Below are 21,905 nucleotides of genomic sequence, written 5' to 3'. Positions count from 1 at the left end.
AGTCCTTCAACATAATCATCCATAAAATAGGTGGAGCTGATCATTACAAAAATCATGTGAAGCAATGCATTCTGCAGTGCTTGCATCCCAAATCTTCACTTCATTATCTAGGCTCCCACTAGCCAGTATGTCTGATCTGCTTGGATGAAAGCGTACCTACATTAAATCCAACAAAATAAAATCATTTCAAATATATATATAGATGAATCCAGAAAGATGCCCAACCTCATCCTCTAAAACACAAGACATTGTGCAATTTCAATCTCATGACAGTTATTCACAAGGTTGAAAACCATAACTCCACATGCATAGCAGCAACTAGCTACTATGGTGTCCCCACTGACATCATCATCATCCAACGTTGGGTGTAGACCATAGTATAAACAGATGCTCTCAAACATAGATTTCCATACAGCCACACATAGTTGAGCATTCCTTTATACAAGGTCTTTGTACTGAGTTTATGTCAACGATCGAAAGGTGAAGAGCAGACTCAGCCCTGACAAACAGCACTAAAGGAGGAGGCTAATCAAAAAGTAGACCACATTCTGTTCATTGAATCTAGAACTGCTTGTGAAGACTATACGATTTCATTTAAGTCTCTCCCAAATGAGCAATTTTATAAAAAAATACTTAGATATTCTAGCTGATAGGGCAACACACCAGCTAAGATAGCGAGCTGCAAAATGGACAAATCTTTAAGATAGTAAAATGAAAGCATAGCCCATCAAACTTGTGAAAAACCCGCTAGATCACGCAACGTCAAGTGAAAACCAATTGCATACAAGACAGTTGGCCTAACTAGCGAGTCAAAGAGGGGATTTCCTGTTCACATGCTAGAAGTGTGCTTAAAAGCGTTATCTCTCTAGCCTCAACAAAGAAGCATGCCCTTTGTTTAATCAATCCTATGTTGCACCGGTTTTATGGTAGAATTAGGGCATATGTAGGTGCACCTTAAGTATACGTATGATCTAATTGTCTCAACCCTCCCCTGCTAATGTGAAGGCCTCCCATTGAAGATGAGCCTCATTAGTGTTGAAGATCATAACCTTTGTTTTACCTAGGTTGACCTTCATATCTCGTCTCTCGCACAAGGCTTGCAAGGCTGTCAGGGGCCTTTGTAGTCCCTCCAATGTGTCTGATATCAGCACTACATCGTCTACATAAAGCAAGATGGATATGGTGCATTGTGCCGGAGTCTACCTCGACTGAGACCGTCTTGACCTGACTATGGTATTTATTAAAACACACACAAAAAACTCAAAATACTAGACTGGTTGAGGGGTGAAGGTGGCACCCCTGCCTGTAGGCTAATTTTATTCCAACACAATCCACCTTCAAGTTTAACTTGAACAAGACCTAGGGACCAAGACAACCACACACAGATTGACCAAACGCATATATGTAACAGACCTTGATTGGGCTCAACATGGGTGAGCCGTCCCCATTCAAATATGACAATGTGGTTATCTTTATGATGCACTCTTTTTCCTGTTTATGCTTTGCAATAAAATGAGTATCAATCTTACCCAAGTAGGGCCCTAGACCGATAGAACAAAATAGCACTTGGCTGATCACCCTTACCCAATTAGGGCCTAGGAGATTAAGATTAATTGGACACTGCATCTGGCAGTTCAATCCGGTTTGGGAAGCAGCTTCGAGGGGTTTTAATGGAGTAGGGACTGGCCAACAAAGAGGGAGCTTGTGGTAGAGGCCGTGGGACAAAGAGCGTACTTGCTGTAGTGGTTTTTGTTCAGCAGATCTCCATTGCAGGCTTAGCCTGGACTGATCTTCCGGCAGAAATTCATTGCAAAGGCTCTGTCAGCAGAGGTTTTGTGTAAAAAAAATTGTCAAGAAGATTATCAGCAGCAGAGATGAGGTGAAACACGTCTCTGATGGCAGTAGGAAAGGAACGTAGGGGAGCAAACAGGAATGTAAGATCAGCAGGCTATGCAGGAGGAAAATGGCCTAGACTGAATCGCAATAGAACAGGGCACAGCGTAGAGAGGGCCTTTTTCTTTTCACAGAGTTTGCAAACTGCAGCAGTGGTGGAGAGGGTTCAGCAGGGCTGGAGAAGCACATGGGAATGAAGCAGAGGGAGCAGCAGGGTTGCAGCAAGGAAGAGGCCAAACTTCAGCGTTGGATTTGAGAATAAGAATGAGGCGAGAGGGAGGGCTGTTTTATATGAAAGGAGGGGAGGGAGGTGGAGGTAGGGCCACAAACACTTGTCCCACATATGTGTGAATGTGGGGCATGTGTTGTAGTACCTCCAATGTCCTCTTTTCATGAGGTTCTTTAAATGCTACATGGGCCTTGGGACCATCAGCCTTTGATTTCCAAGAAATGGTAGTTTGAAATTGTGCCTTCTATTGCCCCTTTGGAATAAAATGTTCGCCTTCTCGAGCCGGTACCCTCATCTTCAAAACGCCCCAACTTGATTTCATTACTCTATTTACTAAAATAGTAATAGAGTAAATTAAAAGTACAACTAAGCTCTAATCCATCACCCAAGTCATGAGTAGCCTTAATGCCTCTTCATATGTCCCAAGGGGAAGACTTGTTAGTGCAAAAACCCTGGCTAGTTCATTTAATAGTCATTGGCTAAAAATAGCAGGTCGGCCAACCAGTCCCATGTCAAGTATCCATAACTTAATGCTCCTTAAGAGCTTCTCCGTAGTGTCCTTGTTTTATTGAAACAGATTTCTTGTTAACTATTTTACCAATAGCTAATAACAGTAAGTGACTATTCCAGGGCCAATTTGATTTCTTCTTTCAAGGATGGAACACTGTTCACCTTCTTTAGGCATTTCTGTAATTGTTTTGCCCAAAGCACCCTATGAGTCACATCTTAATTCACTCTATGGAATAATCTACCAAGTGCAATAATTTTTAGTCAAAATAAATTCTTTAAAATGTGTGCAAGGACCTGGGGATGCAGAAAGAAAGAAAGAAAGAAATTTTATTAGAGTCTTCAGAAGACCGATGGGTCTATGAGACTGAAAGAAAACCTGATACAAATCACAGTAAGGGTGGAACTAAAACGAGCATCATCACCCGTGCTGGATCCTAAGTCTGATCATACATAATCAAATACATCTGGGTATGACAATGAAAAGAAAAAAAGACTGGAGCGGAATGGAATCCTATGTATGTCATGTCGCGGGACGTATCCCCGGTCTAAACAATGACGAGAGGTCCCCCAGAGTGATCTGTGTGTCCCCTCGATGTCTCGTGTGTCGTGCTACGATCGTCGGGTCGAGGTCTCTGTCACGTCTGCGGCTAGAGACTGGACGATCAATGTCACTCGATAGGAAGAACTCTGTGATCCTGCTCTGAGAGGTGTCTGATGGTGTGGCCAAGCCCCGTCACCTGAGTAAGTACTCTCTGTGTCGGACCCCTCGTGAATGAAGGCCGCAAGGCATCTCTGATCTGGGTAGGCGAGGAATCTAAAAAGGAGCCCAGAGCCGTCTATGAAGAGACAGTGGTAGCGACCTCAAATCTCGTAGTACACTGGGCACCTGAAAATAAAATGCTCCTCCGACTCAACCTCTTGACAGTCGCACAATATGCATATGCAATGCTCCCTAGGGATCCCCTCTACTCTACCACTCTCTATGCGGAGGCGGTGTGATGATACCCGAAACTGCCAATTGCAGATCCGTAGTGAGTGAGGCATATGAAGCTCAGTGTACCCCGGTGGTGTGATGAATCCCTCCTCTGAAATACGAAGGCAGTAATCGCTGTAGAAACTCAGCTTCACTAAAGCTCCCTCGACGGGATCCCCTGCCTTGTGGATGGGGGTGATGGTGTTGAGTGTCCAAGTGCGGGGGAAGCCAAGGTAAACAGCATCATTGAATAGCTTTGCTAGGATCGAGGCTAACGTGTCGATCCCATATGCGATAAACTCAGAGCTATCTAAAACAAGTTAGGTTTAGGTAGTTTGCATTATCAATCACCGACGTTATCGTATAGTAATAAGAAGTGATTATTGCTTTCAATTCCATTACAGGTAGAATTATTTCATTTTCTCGAAGATCAACGTAATGTAAGATTAATCGTCTCGCTTGGAATGAATCATTAGGGTTTCTAGGTTCTCTGTTCTCGGTTCCTCAAATAGATTCCTTTCCATTTCGATCAAAAGAAAGAAAGGAAGATAAAGGTCTACCGAATCCCAACAAGAAAGCCTCAGGCTGCCCGACTTACCACCCTTTCTAGTTAGTTTGAATCCAACTTCCGTTCATTTAGACTGCAAGGCTTGTTGTGACGACTTCCAATTGAAAATTCCAACTTTGGGTGTTCGCGAGCATACGCTGAAAGTGGTGGTGCCTCCCCCAGCGGCATGACCTACATTAATACACCATGTGCTAGCGAGGTTGCTCCTACAAGGGCCTATCACCTCGCGTTGTCACCTTACGGATTGTGTTGCTATCATTGGCAAACACCCCAAAACCTATAGCCAATTTGGGTGCACGGAGTTAGGCTATCTAGCGACCCCAAGTTCAAGTGCTCAAAGAGACATGTAGGTGGATGTGTGTACCAGTGGTACCTAGCGATCGTCCAACTACGACACAAGTCCTGACCCAAAGAGTGCGAGCCCAACTTACCCAAATGGCTCACCTAACCATACACCAAGATTCTCACCCCCAAGGTACCACTAGGGTGGACAGTGAGTCCCTAATCCCAAATAACACCTTAGTTTGGCATTCAGCCCGGACTTCGACAAAGCCTCCAATCGCCACTGACACCTAGGAGAGGCACAAAACAAGAGGAGAAGATCTCAACAGAAATAAGAGAACAATGAGGCCCCAATTTGGTACTCCCATTGAACAGTAGCTGGCTGCATGTTGGAGCACATGACTGCCCCCCGTGAGCTCCCACATGAGAACAATGAGAGGGAAGGACACCTGCATAAAGATAACGATGCCTTTAGGGCATATCTGAGAACTACGGGGGCTACCGTGTGGGCAGCAGCATGGCTGCCACATGAGCAGCATAAACCACAGCCTAATAGTTGTGGAAATGGCCTAGCATGAGGGGTTACGTGGGCCTTGTAGATGGCAAGGCTGAGGCTGGAAGAAGTCTTGTAAAGAGGCCACAACTGAGGACTAGATAAAGCTTTATAGCTCAAGGCCTTGTCAGCCATTTGGGCAGGTTGGCGTGAGCATGTAAAGGGGGTCAAACAAAGGAGGGCGGTTGGTTACTGGGTCAACCTCCTTCGGATGATTAACAAACACAAGCACCACAGTACTAATAACGAGTGTAGTTAAAGAGCGCTCTATATGTGCGTGCATGTTGTAGGCTCACGGAAGCAAAAGGATGCACGAGTGGAGCAAGAAGTAGAACCGTCACATCAACTAGTAGAATGAAAATGAAAGTACAAACTACTATAAAAGAGAACCCTAGGACCTAGTGTCCTAGTAGTACCACTAGTACTAGGTGTCATAAGACACTAAAAGTACTAGGTGACCGAAGTGCCAATAACTAAAGCTACATGACACATACCAAGGCCCAGAGGGCATCAATACGACCAGGAGAAGATGGCCTACCAACCCCCCTCCATAGTATGGGCTGAAGTATTCTAGAAACATCTCAGAATACTGGTATTTTCTAGTCATGGTGGCACATGTTCATCCAAAAGGATATAGCCACCTATGAATGTACAAGGTATGCCAGATCATGTAACAAAGGGAACCAAGTGTAAAGCTTGTCGAAAGACTTCGAACTTGGGACGAGGAAGTGCCTTTGTAAACATATCTGCTATGTTGTCCTTTGTGGGAAGGTAGGACAACTCTATGTCTCCTACTGACAACCGCTCTCGAGCATAATGGTAGTGAACTTCAATGTACTTGGTACACGCATGAAACACTGGATTACGCGCAATGGCCAAAGCACTGTGGCTGTCAGTGTAGACCATAGTGAAGGATGTCTTGTAAGTAACTGTCGAAGCCAGACACACTCTAAGGTAGCGGTGAAGGCTGCCCTGTACTGAACCTCACAGCTGGATGTGGCAACTGTTGGTTGCTTCTTGCTGAGCCAAGAGATACATGAACTACCAAGCAAAAAACAATTGTCAAAACAACCTGCCCAGTCACTATCCATGTAAGCATGCATGGTAAGTGAACCCTGATCACCATAGAAGAGGGCTAAATCCTGAGTGCCTCTAAGATATTTGAAGCTCTTCACTCCCTGCCAATGCTGTGAACTGGGCATGTGCATGAACCTGCTGAGCTAGGATATTGCATACTATAAGTCAGGTCCGGTGTGGCATAAGTAAATGAGACATCCAACAGCCCACTGGTAAATAGTGATATCACATGGTGGGCTTCCATCATGAGCTGAAAATTTGAAGCCAAGCTCCACTAGAGTAGAGATTGGCTTGCAATCCTCAAACTGAAAGCGATCAAGGAGCTGCCCAATATACTTGCACTGTGACATCATGATACCCCACTCGACATGAGGGCAAACTGAATGCCCAAATAATAGTGCAGCTGTCCCATGTCTAACATTTCAAAAGCTTGCTGCAAATCAGCCTTGAAAGCTGCAATATGCTGAGTATCAGGGCCCGTGATCAGGATGTCATTTACATATAAAAAAATCAGATCCACTCCCACGGACATAAAGAGTGGGCTCTGTGGGGCTATTCTGAAAACCAAGGCACAGTAAGTGTGCATGAATTTAACATACCATGCCCTGGGTACCTCCTTCAAACCATAAAAGGCTTTTCTCAGCCCGCAAACCTTGTTTTCAGAGCCAACAACCTCAAAGCGAGGAGGTTGTGTCACATTAACTTCTTCCTGCAGATCCCCATGAAGAAAGGTAGTCTTGTTGTTGGGCATACCCTTTTGCAACAAGACGGGCTTTGTGTCGATCTATGCTGCCATCAAATTTCCTTTTTTATTTGTAGACCCATTGGGTACCAATGGCATGCTTGTCGGGAGGGAGATCCACTAATTCCCATGTGTCATTTTTGGCAATAGATTGTAGCTCAGCTCTCATTGCATCCATCCACTCTTTGCTGTCAAAAGCATCTTTATGGCACAAAGGCTCTTCATTGCAAGCTGTAGCAAGGAGTGCAAACTCAAGAAAGTGACCATGCATCTGTCTATTCCCTGATCTTGTCCAGGCAGCAAGAGGTTGATCTTGTTTGCTGTCCCTCAATGTGTCAAGAAGCCATCTGGGAACTTGTCTTTGCTGTCTATTGACAGCTCTTTCTTAAATCACTACATCATGAATATTGGGATCATTTTGTGCTGGAAGAGGAACCTGCAAATCAGCATGGGGTGCTGGCTGATCATTGCTCGTTAAAGGGGCTGCAAGAGGCTCATGTTGCTGGTCAAAGTCCCCCTCCAAAGGAAGCAGAGGTAACCAAGAGTCAAAGGCATCAAACATGTCAACTTCTGGCTTAGCTTTGCAGTCCACATGAGGAGAAGCCGAATGTTCAGCAAAGATTACATCTCTACTGACAATAATCTTCCCAGTATTTGGTTGATACAACCGATACCCTCTGCTCTCCTGGCTGTAACCAATAAATATGCATTTGATTGCCTCGTCATCAAGCTTATGTCTCAGCTGAGATGGTACATGAACATATGCAAGAGACCCAAAAACTCTCATGTGTGAAAGTGAAGGCAAAAACTCTCATGTGTGAAAGTGAAGGCTTCCTGCCTTTCCATGCTTCATAAGGTGTAACAGTCCTCAATGCCCTTGTAGGTGATCTATTCAGCACATAGTTGGCAAGGACTTGGCCTTAAGCATGCATCTAGCCATCTCCATAGTGGACCTGTTCTTCCTTTCAGGAACAGGATTATGCTGAGGAGTGTAAGGAGTAGTGCGCATGAGTGAACAATGCCCCGTGAAGACAAAAATGCATCAAACTCCTTTGACATATACTCTCCCCCCCTATCTGTGTTGAGGGTGACAAGCTTGCATCTTGATTCATTCTCAACCATCTTCAGCCACCTCTGAAAGCATGAGAACACTTCAGATTTGGCTTTTAAAGAATATACCCAGCAATATCTTGTGAAGTCATCATATTTGTACCCTCCAATGGCATTTGTCCTCATTGGGCCACAGACATCACTGTGCACTAGCTGCAATTTCCTTTATGACAATTTTGGACAATTCTTTTGAAAAGGAAACCGATGCATCTTACCCAAAAGACAACCCTCACACACATGTTTGGAAACTGTGTGAGTTTGAAATACATCATTTGCCACACCCTGTGAATGTAACTTGGCAAGAGCTCTATAATTGAGGTGACCCATTCTCTCATGCCAAAGATGAGTTTCAGCAAGCTATGAATCTGAAATAGCAAATGCTTCAATAGAAAGTGCAGTTGAGTGATGATCAAGGTGATAAAGCCCCTTTTGCAAAGTGCCAGTGAGAACTATGGCATTCTCATCACGAAGATCATATACTAGGCATCTGTATCCATCAAAAATCACTCTGAAACCTGAAGTGGCAATTGCTGAAATTGAAATCAAGTTGACTTCAATTCCAGGCACAAAAAGACCATTTGTCAAAGTGTCAGGATGGCTTGAAATGGATGTGAGCTGCACATCTCCAATTCCTTTTACAGCATAGGAAGCATTATAAGCACATGTGGCAGTCCCCCCTCGAGGTGCATTAGCTAAGGAATGAAACAACTGTCTGCAAGATGTGACGTGCTTGGACACACCACTATCAAATTACCAAGACTGAGCATCATTAGCAACAGTAAAGAATGCATCAACTTTGGAGGGATCAAAGGAGCAATGGACAGCCCATGCCCAATCATCCTTGAGAGCATGTGCATTGAGGCATTTGCTGGCTCGTGGAATTCAATTGCATGTGAGGCATTGACTGTCAATCCTGCTTTCTTTTTCTCCAAAGCAATGCACTTCCTGCATTCTGAAATTTCATGCCCTGGCTTGTGACAATAGTTGCATCTTTTCTTCTTTTGACTTATCTGCTATATTTTGAGATGCATTGGAGGAATTGCCACCGTTAGGCACATATTTAGGCTTGCCCATAGGCTTGGAAGCCTTGCCTTTTCTTGTCTGATGTGAAGCAAATGCATGATCAGGAATAGTAGCTTGCCTATTAGCACGACTTTGCTCTTCCTGCAAAAGCAAAGTGACTAACTGATCAAAGCAGTAGTGGTCTAGATTACCCATGGCCACTAGTCGAAGGGTTGTAGCAAACCCTTGATATGTATCTAGCAGCCCATTCAATGTGGTACTGACAAGCTGAGAATTTGGCACCACCTCATCAATATTGGCAAGTTGTTCCATGAGGTCCTTGACCTTTGTCAAGTATGCATCCATAGAGTCACCTTCATTCATGCTGACTTCCTGCAATTGCCTTCTTAAATATGCAACACGTGCCTCATTGCGAGTCTGATAAAGAGAAGCCACTTTATCCCAAGCATCCTTTACTATCTTGCATAACCGAATGTGTGGAATAATGATTCTCTTGCATGATAAAGCAATACAAGAATGTGCATTTGCATCTCTTGCATCCCATCTTGTTTGTTCCTGAGTTGGAGGAGCAGCAACAGGGGTGCTAGAGGATAAAGCATCAGGAGGAGTACCCTCTGTAGAGGGACCAGCACTATGGGCAGCCACTGTAGCATTGGCTGGCCTCGCAAGTTCTGACTCACTGTACGGACAGTCGTACGGAATCGGAGAGAGAGAGAGAGAGAATTGCAACTAACGTGCCGTACGAAAATCCGTACAACTGTACAGAATAGTACACAAAGCAGGTCGCGAGGTTGCGTCGGAGTTGTGCAGGACGTCCGGTTGAGCTTGACGATGGAGCTGAAGTGTGGAAGCTAGAGCTAGAGCTAGAAGCAAGAAGCTAGGAGTACGAAGCAAGTCCGGAAAGGAAGTGCTCTGATACCACTGTAGGCTCACGGAAGCAAAAGGATGCACAAGAGTGGAGCAAGAAGTGGAAGCTATCACATCAACTAGTAGAATGAAAATGAAAGTATAAAGTACTATAAAAGAGAACCCTAGGACCTAGTGTCCTAGTGGTACCACTAGTACTAGGTGTCATAAGACACTAAAAGTACTAGGTGACCTAACTGCCAATAACTAAAGCTACACGGCACATACCAGGGCCCAGAGGACATCAATACGACCGAGAGAAGATGGCCTACACATGCGTGCATGTGTGCGTTGGTGTCGTTATGAGGCACTCTGGTCTTTATATCATGCCCGTAACTCTCGGCTCTATGGATACTCCCTTCTGAATATTTATCATTTCCTCCGCTTCCTTCAAGACACGCATTTCATGGGAGATCTTCTTGCGGCCCAGCTACAAGTGTTATTTCACTATTTTTAGCTTTCTTATACTAGTTTGTTCTTCACTGGAGCGGCCATCATATGTTCTTTTTCCAGCTTTTTTTGCTGTGAGTAGTCGCTGTCTCACTTTGAGTCAGCTATGCATGTACATTTTCTTAAAGAAAGGTTCTTTTACATGCATACACACTTTTTTTTTGGAGTGAAAATTTTGTTGCTTTATATTATAGAATCACTATCCCAAAACGGGTTGTGGAAAAATACATCACGAGAAGATCTCAGTATAAGACAAATACACATCAAGATCTATGTACTTAGTTTGCAAGCAATCATAGAAAGATTGCTGTAGAGAGTGCCTGAAGAAAGAAAAAAGTTAAAAAGTAGGATCATCAAAGACTTTGATTTCTATCCTTCCATTGAGTCTAGAGTGCCTAGTAGCGAACCGAAACAAAAAACAAATCAAAATCCTGTCTGGGTGGGTGTATCCCAAAGATCCAGAAGAACTTTCCAAAGGTAGCATTTGGAAAGCGAGGGAAGCTTTAAAAATCACGAATATGGGAGCAATGCCAAATGAGATGAGGCACAGACTCCCGTGGAGCCAAACATCTATAACAAATAGCCAAAACAATATTCCTGCGTACCAAAAGTTGCCCAGATGAAAGAACTCCCAACAAAACTAGCCACAAGAAGACATGTTGTTGGAGTGGAATTTTTGAATTCCAAATCTGTCTCAATCTCTTCCGCCACCACTTGGCAGTGCGATTCATTCGCCAAAGCTAATTCGCCTTGTGAGAAACCCATGGTGGAGACAAAAGCACTTTATATAAAGCAGAGACAGTAATATTATGCCTTGCTGAACATTATAAATGACAAGTAAAACTGAATATAAGCCACCAGAATCGATTGAACAATTCGTAACCTGACATGTAGAGGCCATGTTGCCAAGTTCCAATATTCAAGCTTTTTTTTCAGTTTTGCTAATATCCAGTCAGCTTGTTGGCGACGAGTAATCGACCAACCCAAAGGTTAGCCCAAATGCCGAGCCACTGATTGGGTGAAACAATTTCCCCTGGCCGTAAAAGAGTATGCCACTCTTTTGAATGCAATGGCAATAACTTAGATTTCTGAAAATTCACATGAAGACCAGCCGCCAACCAATATAAAGATAAAGCCTACATTAAGCAAGATAGATCCTGCTCTGTATTTTCAGGAGTAAAAAAGGAATCATCTGCATAAGCTTGAGCAATGAAGTACTGCTCCCTTGAATTTTCAAACCATGAAGCACGTCAAATGCTATGAGATGATCCATGTACTAAAGCATGGGATGTGTGGCTATGGCATATAGAAGTGCACTAAGCGAGCAACCTGACGGACCGAACAGCGAAGGGTCCATGCTTCTAAAATGTCTCCAAACGGTATGCAAGCAGCTTTGCTATCACTGTAAAGCCAATAAATCATATGCTGCAATTTCTGCCCAAAGCCTTGTAAGCTATGGCAAGCAATGGAAGCTCAAAAATGGAGGTAAGAAGACAAAAAACGAGATGCTGCAATGAATTGCTGCAAAACAGAGAGGAGGCTCAAGAGAGAGCCAACATAACAAAACCCTAGGGCTAAATGCCCTAACTGGACTAAGTGTCCTAACTGTCCTAAGTGATACATGTACTACCTGTACCAACGGACCTAACTGACTATAACTAGGCCTACAAGGCACATACCAAGGAATGAGTGGCACCTATGGATAGCCCATGGAATGGCCTACAAGCCCAATGCATGCATAGTCTGCAAAATAAAATCCCATTGGGCCATGTCAAATGCCTTGGCAATGTCAACTTGCAGTAACAAAATATTATGTTGAGTATATTCGGCATATTCTATTCCAACATAGGCCTTTGTAATATTATCAATAATGTGCCTATGAGGAACAAAACCATATTGCGCGGGATGAAGGCTATCATGTAAATACCCTTTAATGCGATCCACCACCATTTTAGTGATGATCTTGTAAATGACAAGCATAAGGGTAACGAGCCTCTAATCAGCCAAGGATTCACATATTTGCTTCTTAGGAAGAAGTTTTACAAGCCCTTTTTTGCATGAATCCGGCATGTACTGCTTTTCCCATACACGCACACACACTTTTTTTTTTGTGAAACCAGTAACTATATTATTAACATGAGATCAATGTACATGATATTAGACTCCAAAAGAGAGCCTAATGGAAGAACTCAAAAACAGTCAAAAAACACTTCAAGGCTAGTAGCATCCAAGTCCCTCGCAGCATAACTATCATATAAAGATTGCTTGAGGGACATTCTGAAGAAAGCATATGCCTGAGGAAACTGTTGTCCCATCCTAGAATGCAATCTCTGTGTCCAAATAGTCCAAAGTACCCAAAAACGAGTCCTGTGAAAGAAAAGGAGGAATGGAGACATCTGGGATGAGAAGCATCCAAACATCCAGAAGAGTTTCCCAAATCTGATAGAGAGAAACCGAAGCCGCAGCAAATGAGAAACATGAGTGATCAATAACCGAGAGTGTGGGCAAGACCATAACAAATGGGGAACTGTCTCACGGTGATAAGAGCAACGGGGGCAAGAAGGCGAAGCAATGCGACGTGCTGCCAATTTCACCCCAATGGAAAAAGCTCCCACTATACATCTCCAAAAGAAAAGCCTCTGTTTCAATGGCAATTTGGCTTTCCAAATTTTCTTGAGTCGTGATTGCCACCAATCCAAATTCCAAAGAGTGTTGGCATGCTTATCAATCCATGGCCGTGGAAGAAGAAATCTGTAAACCATCGAGGAGGCCAGATTATGCATTGAAAGCGAACAGGTAGCAGGTAGCAGGGGATAAGGAAGTCAGATTCCAATCCAGCAATCTGTCCTGTACAAACAGTGGAGAAACAAGAACAAATGGTTGCAACATAGTTGTAAGTATTCTCCAAATGGGCCGATGATGCAGACCCAAGGAGAATGTCCTGCAAGCTTGTGGGAATGAAAGCACATAACCATGTTCATCCACAACATCTCCGATAAATCTTATGCCCAGTTTCATAAGATTATATGCTTTAATAGGTGCCTGTAAAGCGAGAGGCGATTCAAACACCTTGCTCCAATGGATGCTTTCCAAGCGAAAAGAATTACCATGATGGGAAGAAGCACCTGTCCATTTAGCATAAGAGAGAATTCTCTTCCAATCATGAATAAAAGCAGTAGAGACAGGACAACCAGGAATTTTCCCCTGAAATGTGGTCATGACTGCTTCCCAGTGATCTGTAATCCAATGCCCATATGCATGGGACGTCATGTTTCCACACATAGCTGCTAACATAATAGCCCATGGCTGTTTTTGCTGAAAAAAATCAGCAATCATAGTGCTCTTTCTTGCCAGCATATGAAACTAAAGATTGAGAATATTCAGTCCCCCATGAGTCTTAGGATAACAAACAACCTACATGGGAAGAAGTCGCAATGCCTTTTTGTGAGATTTGCTTTTCCAAAATATCTCCATAGCCTAGGACATATAGGAAGCCAAATGCTTAAAAGACCAGGGAAGAAGAGGCAAATAAAATTGCACGTATGCCATATTGATAGACTGTACTATCCGAAGTCGAACATGTAGAGGCCAAGTGGACAAATGCCAATATTCCAGCTTCTTGTTGATCTTTTGAAGCACCCATTTGAGCTGTTGTTGAGGGGTAATATTCCAGCCAATGGGATATCCTAGATGCCTCACAAGAGTATGGGAAGGGAGGATGTGGCCTGGCCAGAGAAGTGCATGCCGATCAGCTTCTTTCAATGCTAAAAGATTCGATTTCTGAAAGTTAATATGCAGTCCAACAGCTATGCCAAACTCATTCAGAGTATGCATCAAGTGAGAGAGGTCACTTCGAGAATTCCTGGGCATGAAATATGAATCATCAGCATATGCCTGTGCAAGAAACGGCTATGCCCCTGGAATTTGCAAGCCATGAAGCTGCCCTATAGTTTTCAAGATGGTCCATATGCAACAATAACGGATGAGTAGCAATGGCATATAGTAGCGAACTAAGAGGGCAACCCTGTCTCACTGAGCGGGTCATAGTCCATGCTCTTGACAACCCACCACCAAGCAAACACTGCGCAGTGGCATGAGAATAGAGCCAGTAAATAATATGGACCAACCGAGGGCCAAATCCCAATTTATGCATAGTCTGAGAAATAAAATCCCAATGGACAGCATCAAATGCTTTGGCAATGTCCACTTGCAGAATGAGAACATCTTGTTTAGAATATTTGGCATACTCAATTGCAAGCAAAGCATTGGAGATATTATCAGTAATCTGTCTTCTGGGAACAAACCCATACTACCTAGGATGAAGTCCTGCTTGCAAGATAAATCGAACCCTGAGGACAATGTGAGTACCATTGTCTCACACAACCTTTTTTTGGGCATCAATTTGACAAGGCCATGTTTCCAAGGAGGAAGAGATTGTTCTGCCCAAGCATGATTGATCATAAGAAGCAGAGTGTTCTTGAGATCACCCCAAAATGCACGGAAGAATTCTACGGTCAATCCATCCCAACCAGGAGAGCTGCCTTTACGTAAATGACTCAGAGCATCATCCAGTTCATTAAGCATAAAGGACTGCTCCAATGCACGGGCCCGTTCCGGGGACAATATGGGCTGAACATGCATCAGAAATTGAGACCTAGCTGCATTCACTTGCATTGAATGATCAGGCTGAGGAGAAAAGAGATGCTGGAAATGACTAGAGCATTGCGATTCCAATTCTGATTTGGATGTGGTCCAGGTGCCATCATCTTGCCTGATTCTGCATATATCCTCCTTTCGCCTATCCGCATGCAGGCTTTTAAAGAAGGCTTTGGAGGAGCAGCCCTTATCCAAAAGGGGTTTCATGTGAGCTCTTATTTGCCACTTCTTTAATTTGCGAAGATCATTTTGATGGATGATGTGAACCGCATAAGCACAGGAATCCTGTTCAGAGGAGGTGAGCTGCCTATGAGAGCTGATTACAATATCTGGACCACCTTTTGGACACTGACCAGTTGCATGGTTTGGAGATTACTGGCAGTCGCAGCATGATCGCTCAAGCATATGCTGATGATTCATTCTTTACTCCAAAAAATACTCGGAGTGATCTGTCCATGATTATGCAAGCTCTTTCTACATATGGATTGGCTGCTGGTCTTCGGGTCAATTTTCAGAAATCAAAATTGTTGCCGTTGCATGAACAGGAATGGCAAAGTCTTCTGTGCCCTGGGGAAATTGTCCCCGCCTCTTAATTTATTCGACATCTCAGCTATCCTCTAGGTTGGGAACTCACCCGTTCCCAACAAACTGATTGGGTGTTGACAAAGTTGAGGGCAAAACTTGAATATTGGAAGCTTGCAACTTGGCCACTACATGTTCGTTTGCGAATCGCACAATCCATTTTGATAGCATACATACAGTTTTATCTGCCTCTCATTATGTTCACTAAGGCAGAGCTGAACTCCTTTATGTCAGCTATTATGGAAATTTTCTGGTGTGCTAAAAATGGCAAGAAAAGTCTCACATTACTCTCTATGCATCGTCTCTGTTCTCCAAAGATGCACGGGGGTCTGAACATTCTCAATATTCACATACATTTACTTGCTCACAGAGGAAAAATGATGTTGCAGTTTATGCAAGGAGATCAGCCGTGGGCTTTAATGATCCGCTCTCTCTTATTACATATTCATACTTCTGCATTTGGGCATTGGCAGCCCACTCCGTGGGATTTCATATTTGGCTCTATCCAAGGCAAGATCAGAGGCTGCCCTTTTGTTTCTCGCCTGCTTCTTGATTGGAAACGTATCTTATCCCACTTGGAATGGCATGGCCGAGACTCTTTGTCGGGAAACTCCTCGAGGGCTGAGAATATTTATTGATCTAAAGTATTCCATCCTTCTTTGGCCATTCAAGAACCAACACGTTCTTACTTTCTCTCCTTCAAAGGCATCACTATTGTGGCAAATGTACTTCAGGATGATGGTACACTTTTATCATTTCCATGGCTTCCAGCAAATACGGTTTGGGAGCTCATTATCGTCCTCTCTGGCATCGGATTTCAGCAATGCTTCAACCGTTTTTGCCAGTACCTCGCATGGAACTTCAGAACAGGCTTGAGGATTGGATTTTACGCTCTTCTTACTCTTCAGCCCGTCCCTTGAAGTTCTCACATATTACAGTGCCATCACTGTATAAAGTGCTATTACTTCCGCCTTGACTTTCTGACAGAGCAAATACTGTTTGGCATATGGATCGCCCACTAAAGTGGTGGAGCAAAAGGCTGCATCTCCTTTGGCATTACAACGTTGCTCTTCGACAACAGCTTTTTCTTTGGCGAGTCCTGCTTGGCATTTTTCCATCTGGCCAGCTACTTGCACACAGACATATTGCTCCAGCTGTTTGTCACAGATGCTTACACCCCACTGAATCTGTGCTACACATTTTTTGGTTTTGTCCACATACTTGCACCTTCATCGCTCTCATCCGACAAAGGCTTCAAGCGAGATTTCCTACTGCTACTTTTGGCAGGCTTTTCTGGTTATTTGGTTTTCATCGACCGAGACAGGGTTTTGATTTATTTTTTATATGGGTACGCTACTCGGCACTATGGACTTTATGGATGGACAGAAATCATAGAGTCTTTGGTGATCCCCTTTTTTCATCCTTTATCTTTTTCAAACGATCTCTGTAGCAATCATTCTATAATTGTGTTCAGACTCGTTTGATTGATCAGGATGTGTATACAGCTTATACTGAGATCTTTGGTTGAGTAATAGTTACTTCAGTTTCGAAGTAACTATGAATGTAATTATTTTACAGCAATAAAAGATTTCTTCTCCAAAAAAAAAAAAGTATGTGTATGCATGCACACACACACACTTTTTTTTTTTGGGTGAAATTATTGATTGATTATATTATATGAGTAGCAACCTCAAAAAAAGGAGCTACAATTACATCAACTGAAAATTTCAGTATATGCCAAAAAGACCTCATGATCTATGCAGTGGGTCTGTAAGCAATCAAAGAAAGATTGCTGCAGAGAACGCCTAATCCCACCCCAAAGGGTAACCAAGATGACGAACAAACTGAGGAGGTGGAATGATATCCCCAGGCCATAATAGACTATGCCAGTCTTTGGAATGCAAAGGGAGCAGCTTAGACTTCTGAAAATTAACATGAAGACCAACTGCCAAACCATAAATAGAGAGGGCATCCATCAAGGCACCAAGATCATGGGGCGTATTCTTCGGGGTAAAGAAAGAATCATCAGCATAAGCTTGAGCAACCATGCTGCGATTAGCATCCAATTCCAAGCCATGAAGTGATCCTGTAGCCACAAGATGATCAATATATTGCAACATAGGATGAGTAGCAATGGCATACAGTAAAGCACTGAGAGGGCATCCCTAGCGGACCGAACAACGAAGAGTCCACTCATCACAGATATCCCCAGAGATAATGCAAGCCACATTGCTATCTCTGTAAAGCCAGTAAATAACCTGCTGCATTTTTTGTCCAAACCCCAAAGCTCGCATAGTTTGCGAGATGAAATCCCATTGAACTATGTCAAAGGCTTTTGCAATATCTACCTGCAAGAGTAGAACATCCTGTTGCATGTATTTGGCATATTCAATCCCAATATAAGCATTGGCAATGTTATCTGTGATATGGCGACATGAAACAAAGCCATATTGGGAGGGATGCAACCCATCATGCAAATAACCTTTAATCCGATCAACCACCATTTTGGCAATGATCTTGTAAATGACTGGCATGAGTGTGATTGGCCTTCAGTCACCCAGTGAATCACATAGCTTGAGAAGACCCTTTTTCCATGACAAAGGCATCTGCTGATTTTGCCATGCTGTATTTACCATTTGCAGCAAGGTGAATTTAAGAAGATCCCAGAATGCAAGAAAAAATTCAACGGTGAGACCATCCCATCCTAGAGATTTCCATCTGCCACAAGATCTCAGTGCATCAAACAATTCCCTTTCAGTGAAGGGATGTTCAAGTTCCAAAGCTTGAGCATCAGACAGAATTGGATGAACATGCTGCAAAAGAAGCTGATGTGCAGACACGACCCGAGGAGAAAGAGTATCCAGATGCCCAAAATGAGTGGAGAAGTGTTGCACACAAGGGATGTCTCTGTTTGGGGTCTCATAGCTCATTGCCTATGGATCAGTTTTATAGAATGTGACAAAGCTGAGGTATCTAATAACATTTTTGGCACCATACATACAGCACACAATATTAAGCCATGTATTACTAGATTTATTTAGGAAAGGTTTACGGTTTGATTGCAACACACTGCTATTCTCCAGTGTGTCCAATGCATTCTTGGATTTCTCCAATTGTTATCCTGTCTCATAACCTGATCCATTGTTTGCCTAGCCAAGTCGGTCCCAAATATCTACAAAGTGAGACCATACATCTTCATCCACCACAAGGTACATGGATATCTGTAACTGAGGCAAAAGCACCAAAGGATATTAACAGAAAACAAGCAAACCTAATCCTTTCCAGACATATCCTCGTACACGGCCGCGTGCTTAGATATCCATAACTGGCTCATGTGACCCAACATCAGATTTCCCAATTTTTAGGCTAGCTATGATGGAACCACATCTGAGGGAAAACCAGTAGCATAAGAGGAGACCCTATTTCATGACTCAAAACTTCCGAAAGACAAAGCAATGCAGTACACGAATTCTCCAACAACCTTTCTCAATTGCTCAGAAAACAAAAAAATGCGTGCTTATGCATACAAACTAAAATCAAGACAGCAGGCAAAGCTTGCCACTCACCACCCAAGGAGTTCGTCGATGACCGCATAAGGTCTTTAGGCAAAATCCAGTTTTACAACATATGATTTTCACAGTGTGGTCACCACTGAAAAGCTCCAACACAAAGAAACATAATTATGTATTGCCACTCTCTAGGAATACACTTTATAAAAACTTCATCTGTGGAATGGACCATTAATGCTCTTTGAAATACTTACTGGGTGGATGCAAGTATGGTCCCATCTGGGCTGAATGCAGCAGCTATTGTGGAGCGGGGAGCTGGTTGCAAAGGGCAGTACTTTGCTGTACAGTGTCTCAAAGATTCTGCCTCCAACCTGGGGAAATTTTGAGAAACATAAGCCATTAAACAAGCACTGATTATTATTGTACAAGATATTTAATTTTCCAGAATCTGAGTCGGTAAAAACAAAAAAAAAATCTATAAGGTCCTTATATACGCGATAAGCTTAGCGTAAAGCAAAAGATAATAAGGAACCAAGTGTCCAAAAAATGGAAAAATTACAGATTAACAATTTCATGAAATGAAAAAACCAAACAGCAGCAGCCGATGACTAGGAAACAGAATTCACTTTCAATGCATGTATAAGCTAGAGTAGGATCGCTTACCAGGTTATAAGTGCCTGCTTAGCACTTGTTGCTTCATGTCTTCGTGCAGAAGAATTAGTGCTCCATCTGGCTGATTCTTCCCATAGCCACCTCAAAGGCCGTCTTAGAGTAGGCGAGACCTCCCTCCAAGACAATAGCCTTGTCACATTTTCCCCGCTGCAATAGTGGTTACAAAGTTTAGAAATACATGGTCCCTTAAAATATCTAGGACAACAAACAAGTAAGCATTAAAAAATAGCTCTGGCGTCAAGGAATGCAAATTCAAGGTTCATAAATATTTTCTGTTGCCCATTTTGACCTCTTATCCCAAATAGAATAAAGATAAGCGAATTATTGACATGTTGGCCCAATCTTGTGTTTACAACTAGAATAGCCAAATTTCAAACATTAAATGCACAATCACCTGCCCTTCAATGTCATAAGCAAACATCAATGTATGCTAAGCTTAAAGCGATGCAGAACAGAATGATGCATCCACCACATCAATCATATTTAAAAGTGACTCAAGTTACCAGTCATGCTGGTCATTGACCTGCTCTACCCTTTTGTGATGACTCTACCTCTACGCTAGAAAGAATCATAACGATGTTAGGATATGCTTACAAATGCATCTGCTGTGAGCTCCAAGAATGTAAGAAGAGCTCCCTAGCAGTCAGCCCTCCCCGAGGGCCACAATCCCCCCTCGGACCTGGCAGGGATGGATGTGACTGCCCTTGAGGACAGCTTGTGCACATGTTGTAGGAAAGAGTGAGGGGAAGCCACAGTGTACAGAGCTGCATGGAAAGGATGAGGCAAAGATGCCAAGTGCATGGGAAACCTTGAGGGAGTGACACATGTGAAGATGACTCATTCTCTAGGTGGTTGTCCCCTTCTAAGGGTTAACTGCGTGGTGTAAGCTCAAATCCCTGCATCATACTTTGATTTTTAAAAATTGGAGAATCAGGGTTGTTCATAAAAGACAATATTTTTCCCATACTCTGATTCCATTGATACCATTTTGAAGAAAGTCCAAGGCATGCATAGTTGTAGAGTTGTGGGTGACAAAAACCTTGGGGGTACTTCTGAGTATACTAATGCCTTTTTCAACAAGTTTCATGGTCAGAAGCCATCCTTCAGCTATTTTGACCATGATCCATCCAAATATTCAGCTAACACCACATGTAAATGTAATAAATGCATCCATAAATTGTTTAGAACCAACAGGGAGTAAACCGTAACACCATCCAAGGTTACTAAGACTTTAAAAATTATTGTACACCTAGTGATCCATGAACTCAGCGTTGGCAGCTCCGTTGTCACTCTATAAAAGCATCACCTAATCATCCAATCAACTATGATAGTTACGCATGCGTAATACTATATGATATCATTGGGAGTGGTCTCATCGCTTACAGTATTAACCTATAACCCAACCCTCCTATTGCCACCTGATGGTTGAGTTGCTTATCAGTAAATTCCCAAGTACTAGCTCACACTTTCAAGCCATACTTATAATGAGGTGTGCAACGACTCATATCATTAGGTTCTTGAAGAGAGATGTGGGTAGAGGTGAAATTATCCACTGGTATTCGTAGGCCAGCAGTACGAATACCTGACCCACTTTATTATGAGCCCAACTAACCCGCACGACAAACACTTTAGACTCTGATGATCGATTATAATAAGTCATCCCTGGGCAGCCTGTATAAGGGGCTGCCAGGGGGTTCACTAGGGCTTGCTGTCCTGCCCATTTGTAGCCTTCCTTCCACCCCTTTGTGCTGCTGTCCTTCATCCAAAACAGGTCCCCATTATCCCTCCCCCTCAAAGTCATATGCGCCCTCATGTCCTCCTCATATGGGGGTTCACAGGTGGGGGGAAATTGACTTCCAACACCCCCTCTCAAGGACGCCACTGTGGGCCGATCCCCATTTGTCGAATGAGGTGTTCCATTTGCTCCCGTGGGAGAGCATTCGTGAATACGCCGAAAAGCTTGTCGACGGTCGGACAGTACATCAGCTCCATGACGCCGTCACCAATGATGCGCTCCTGTACAAAAGTCCGCTGGCCGCCGCCTCTTGAGTCACATCCAGATCCTCAAGTATCCACCTGAGCCCAATGCTGCAGTGCAAGCAGCTCGGTATTCCGCCTTTGTAGAAGAAAGGGCAACTGAGGGTTGTTTCTTGCTCACCCAAGAAATGGC

At 43.3% G+C, this 21,905-nt stretch overlaps 1 protein-coding gene across 2 annotated transcripts in view; it reads right to left on the bottom strand.

The window, feature by feature from the left end:
- LOC147902678 (uncharacterized) overlaps nt 1-21,905 on the bottom strand; it is a 47,978-nt gene that overhangs the window by 18,679 nt on the left and 7,394 nt on the right. For both annotated transcript variants that reach the window (XM_087373692.1, XM_087373691.1), the window contains 4 exons: nt 19,727-19,882; nt 19,318-19,434; nt 19,121-19,205; nt 48-156 (listed from right to left, as the gene is read on the bottom strand). In XM_087373692.1, coding sequence (XP_087229818.1) covers nt 48-156; nt 19,121-19,205; nt 19,318-19,434; nt 19,727-19,882 — 467 coding nt within the window. The remainder of the gene's footprint in view (nt 1-47; nt 157-19,120; nt 19,206-19,317; nt 19,435-19,726; nt 19,883-21,905) is intronic.

The sequence above is a fragment of the Dipteris shenzhenensis genome, chromosome 4, assembly GCF_047967505.1.
Source record: "Dipteris shenzhenensis isolate YYH24624 ecotype China chromosome 4, Dip_SZ_1.0, whole genome shotgun sequence".
In the NCBI taxonomy this organism is placed as follows: domain Eukaryota; kingdom Viridiplantae; phylum Streptophyta; class Polypodiopsida; order Gleicheniales; family Dipteridaceae; genus Dipteris; species Dipteris shenzhenensis.
The sequence above is the reverse complement of the archived record's forward strand: the minus strand, read 5'-3'. Positions and strand labels throughout refer to the sequence as shown.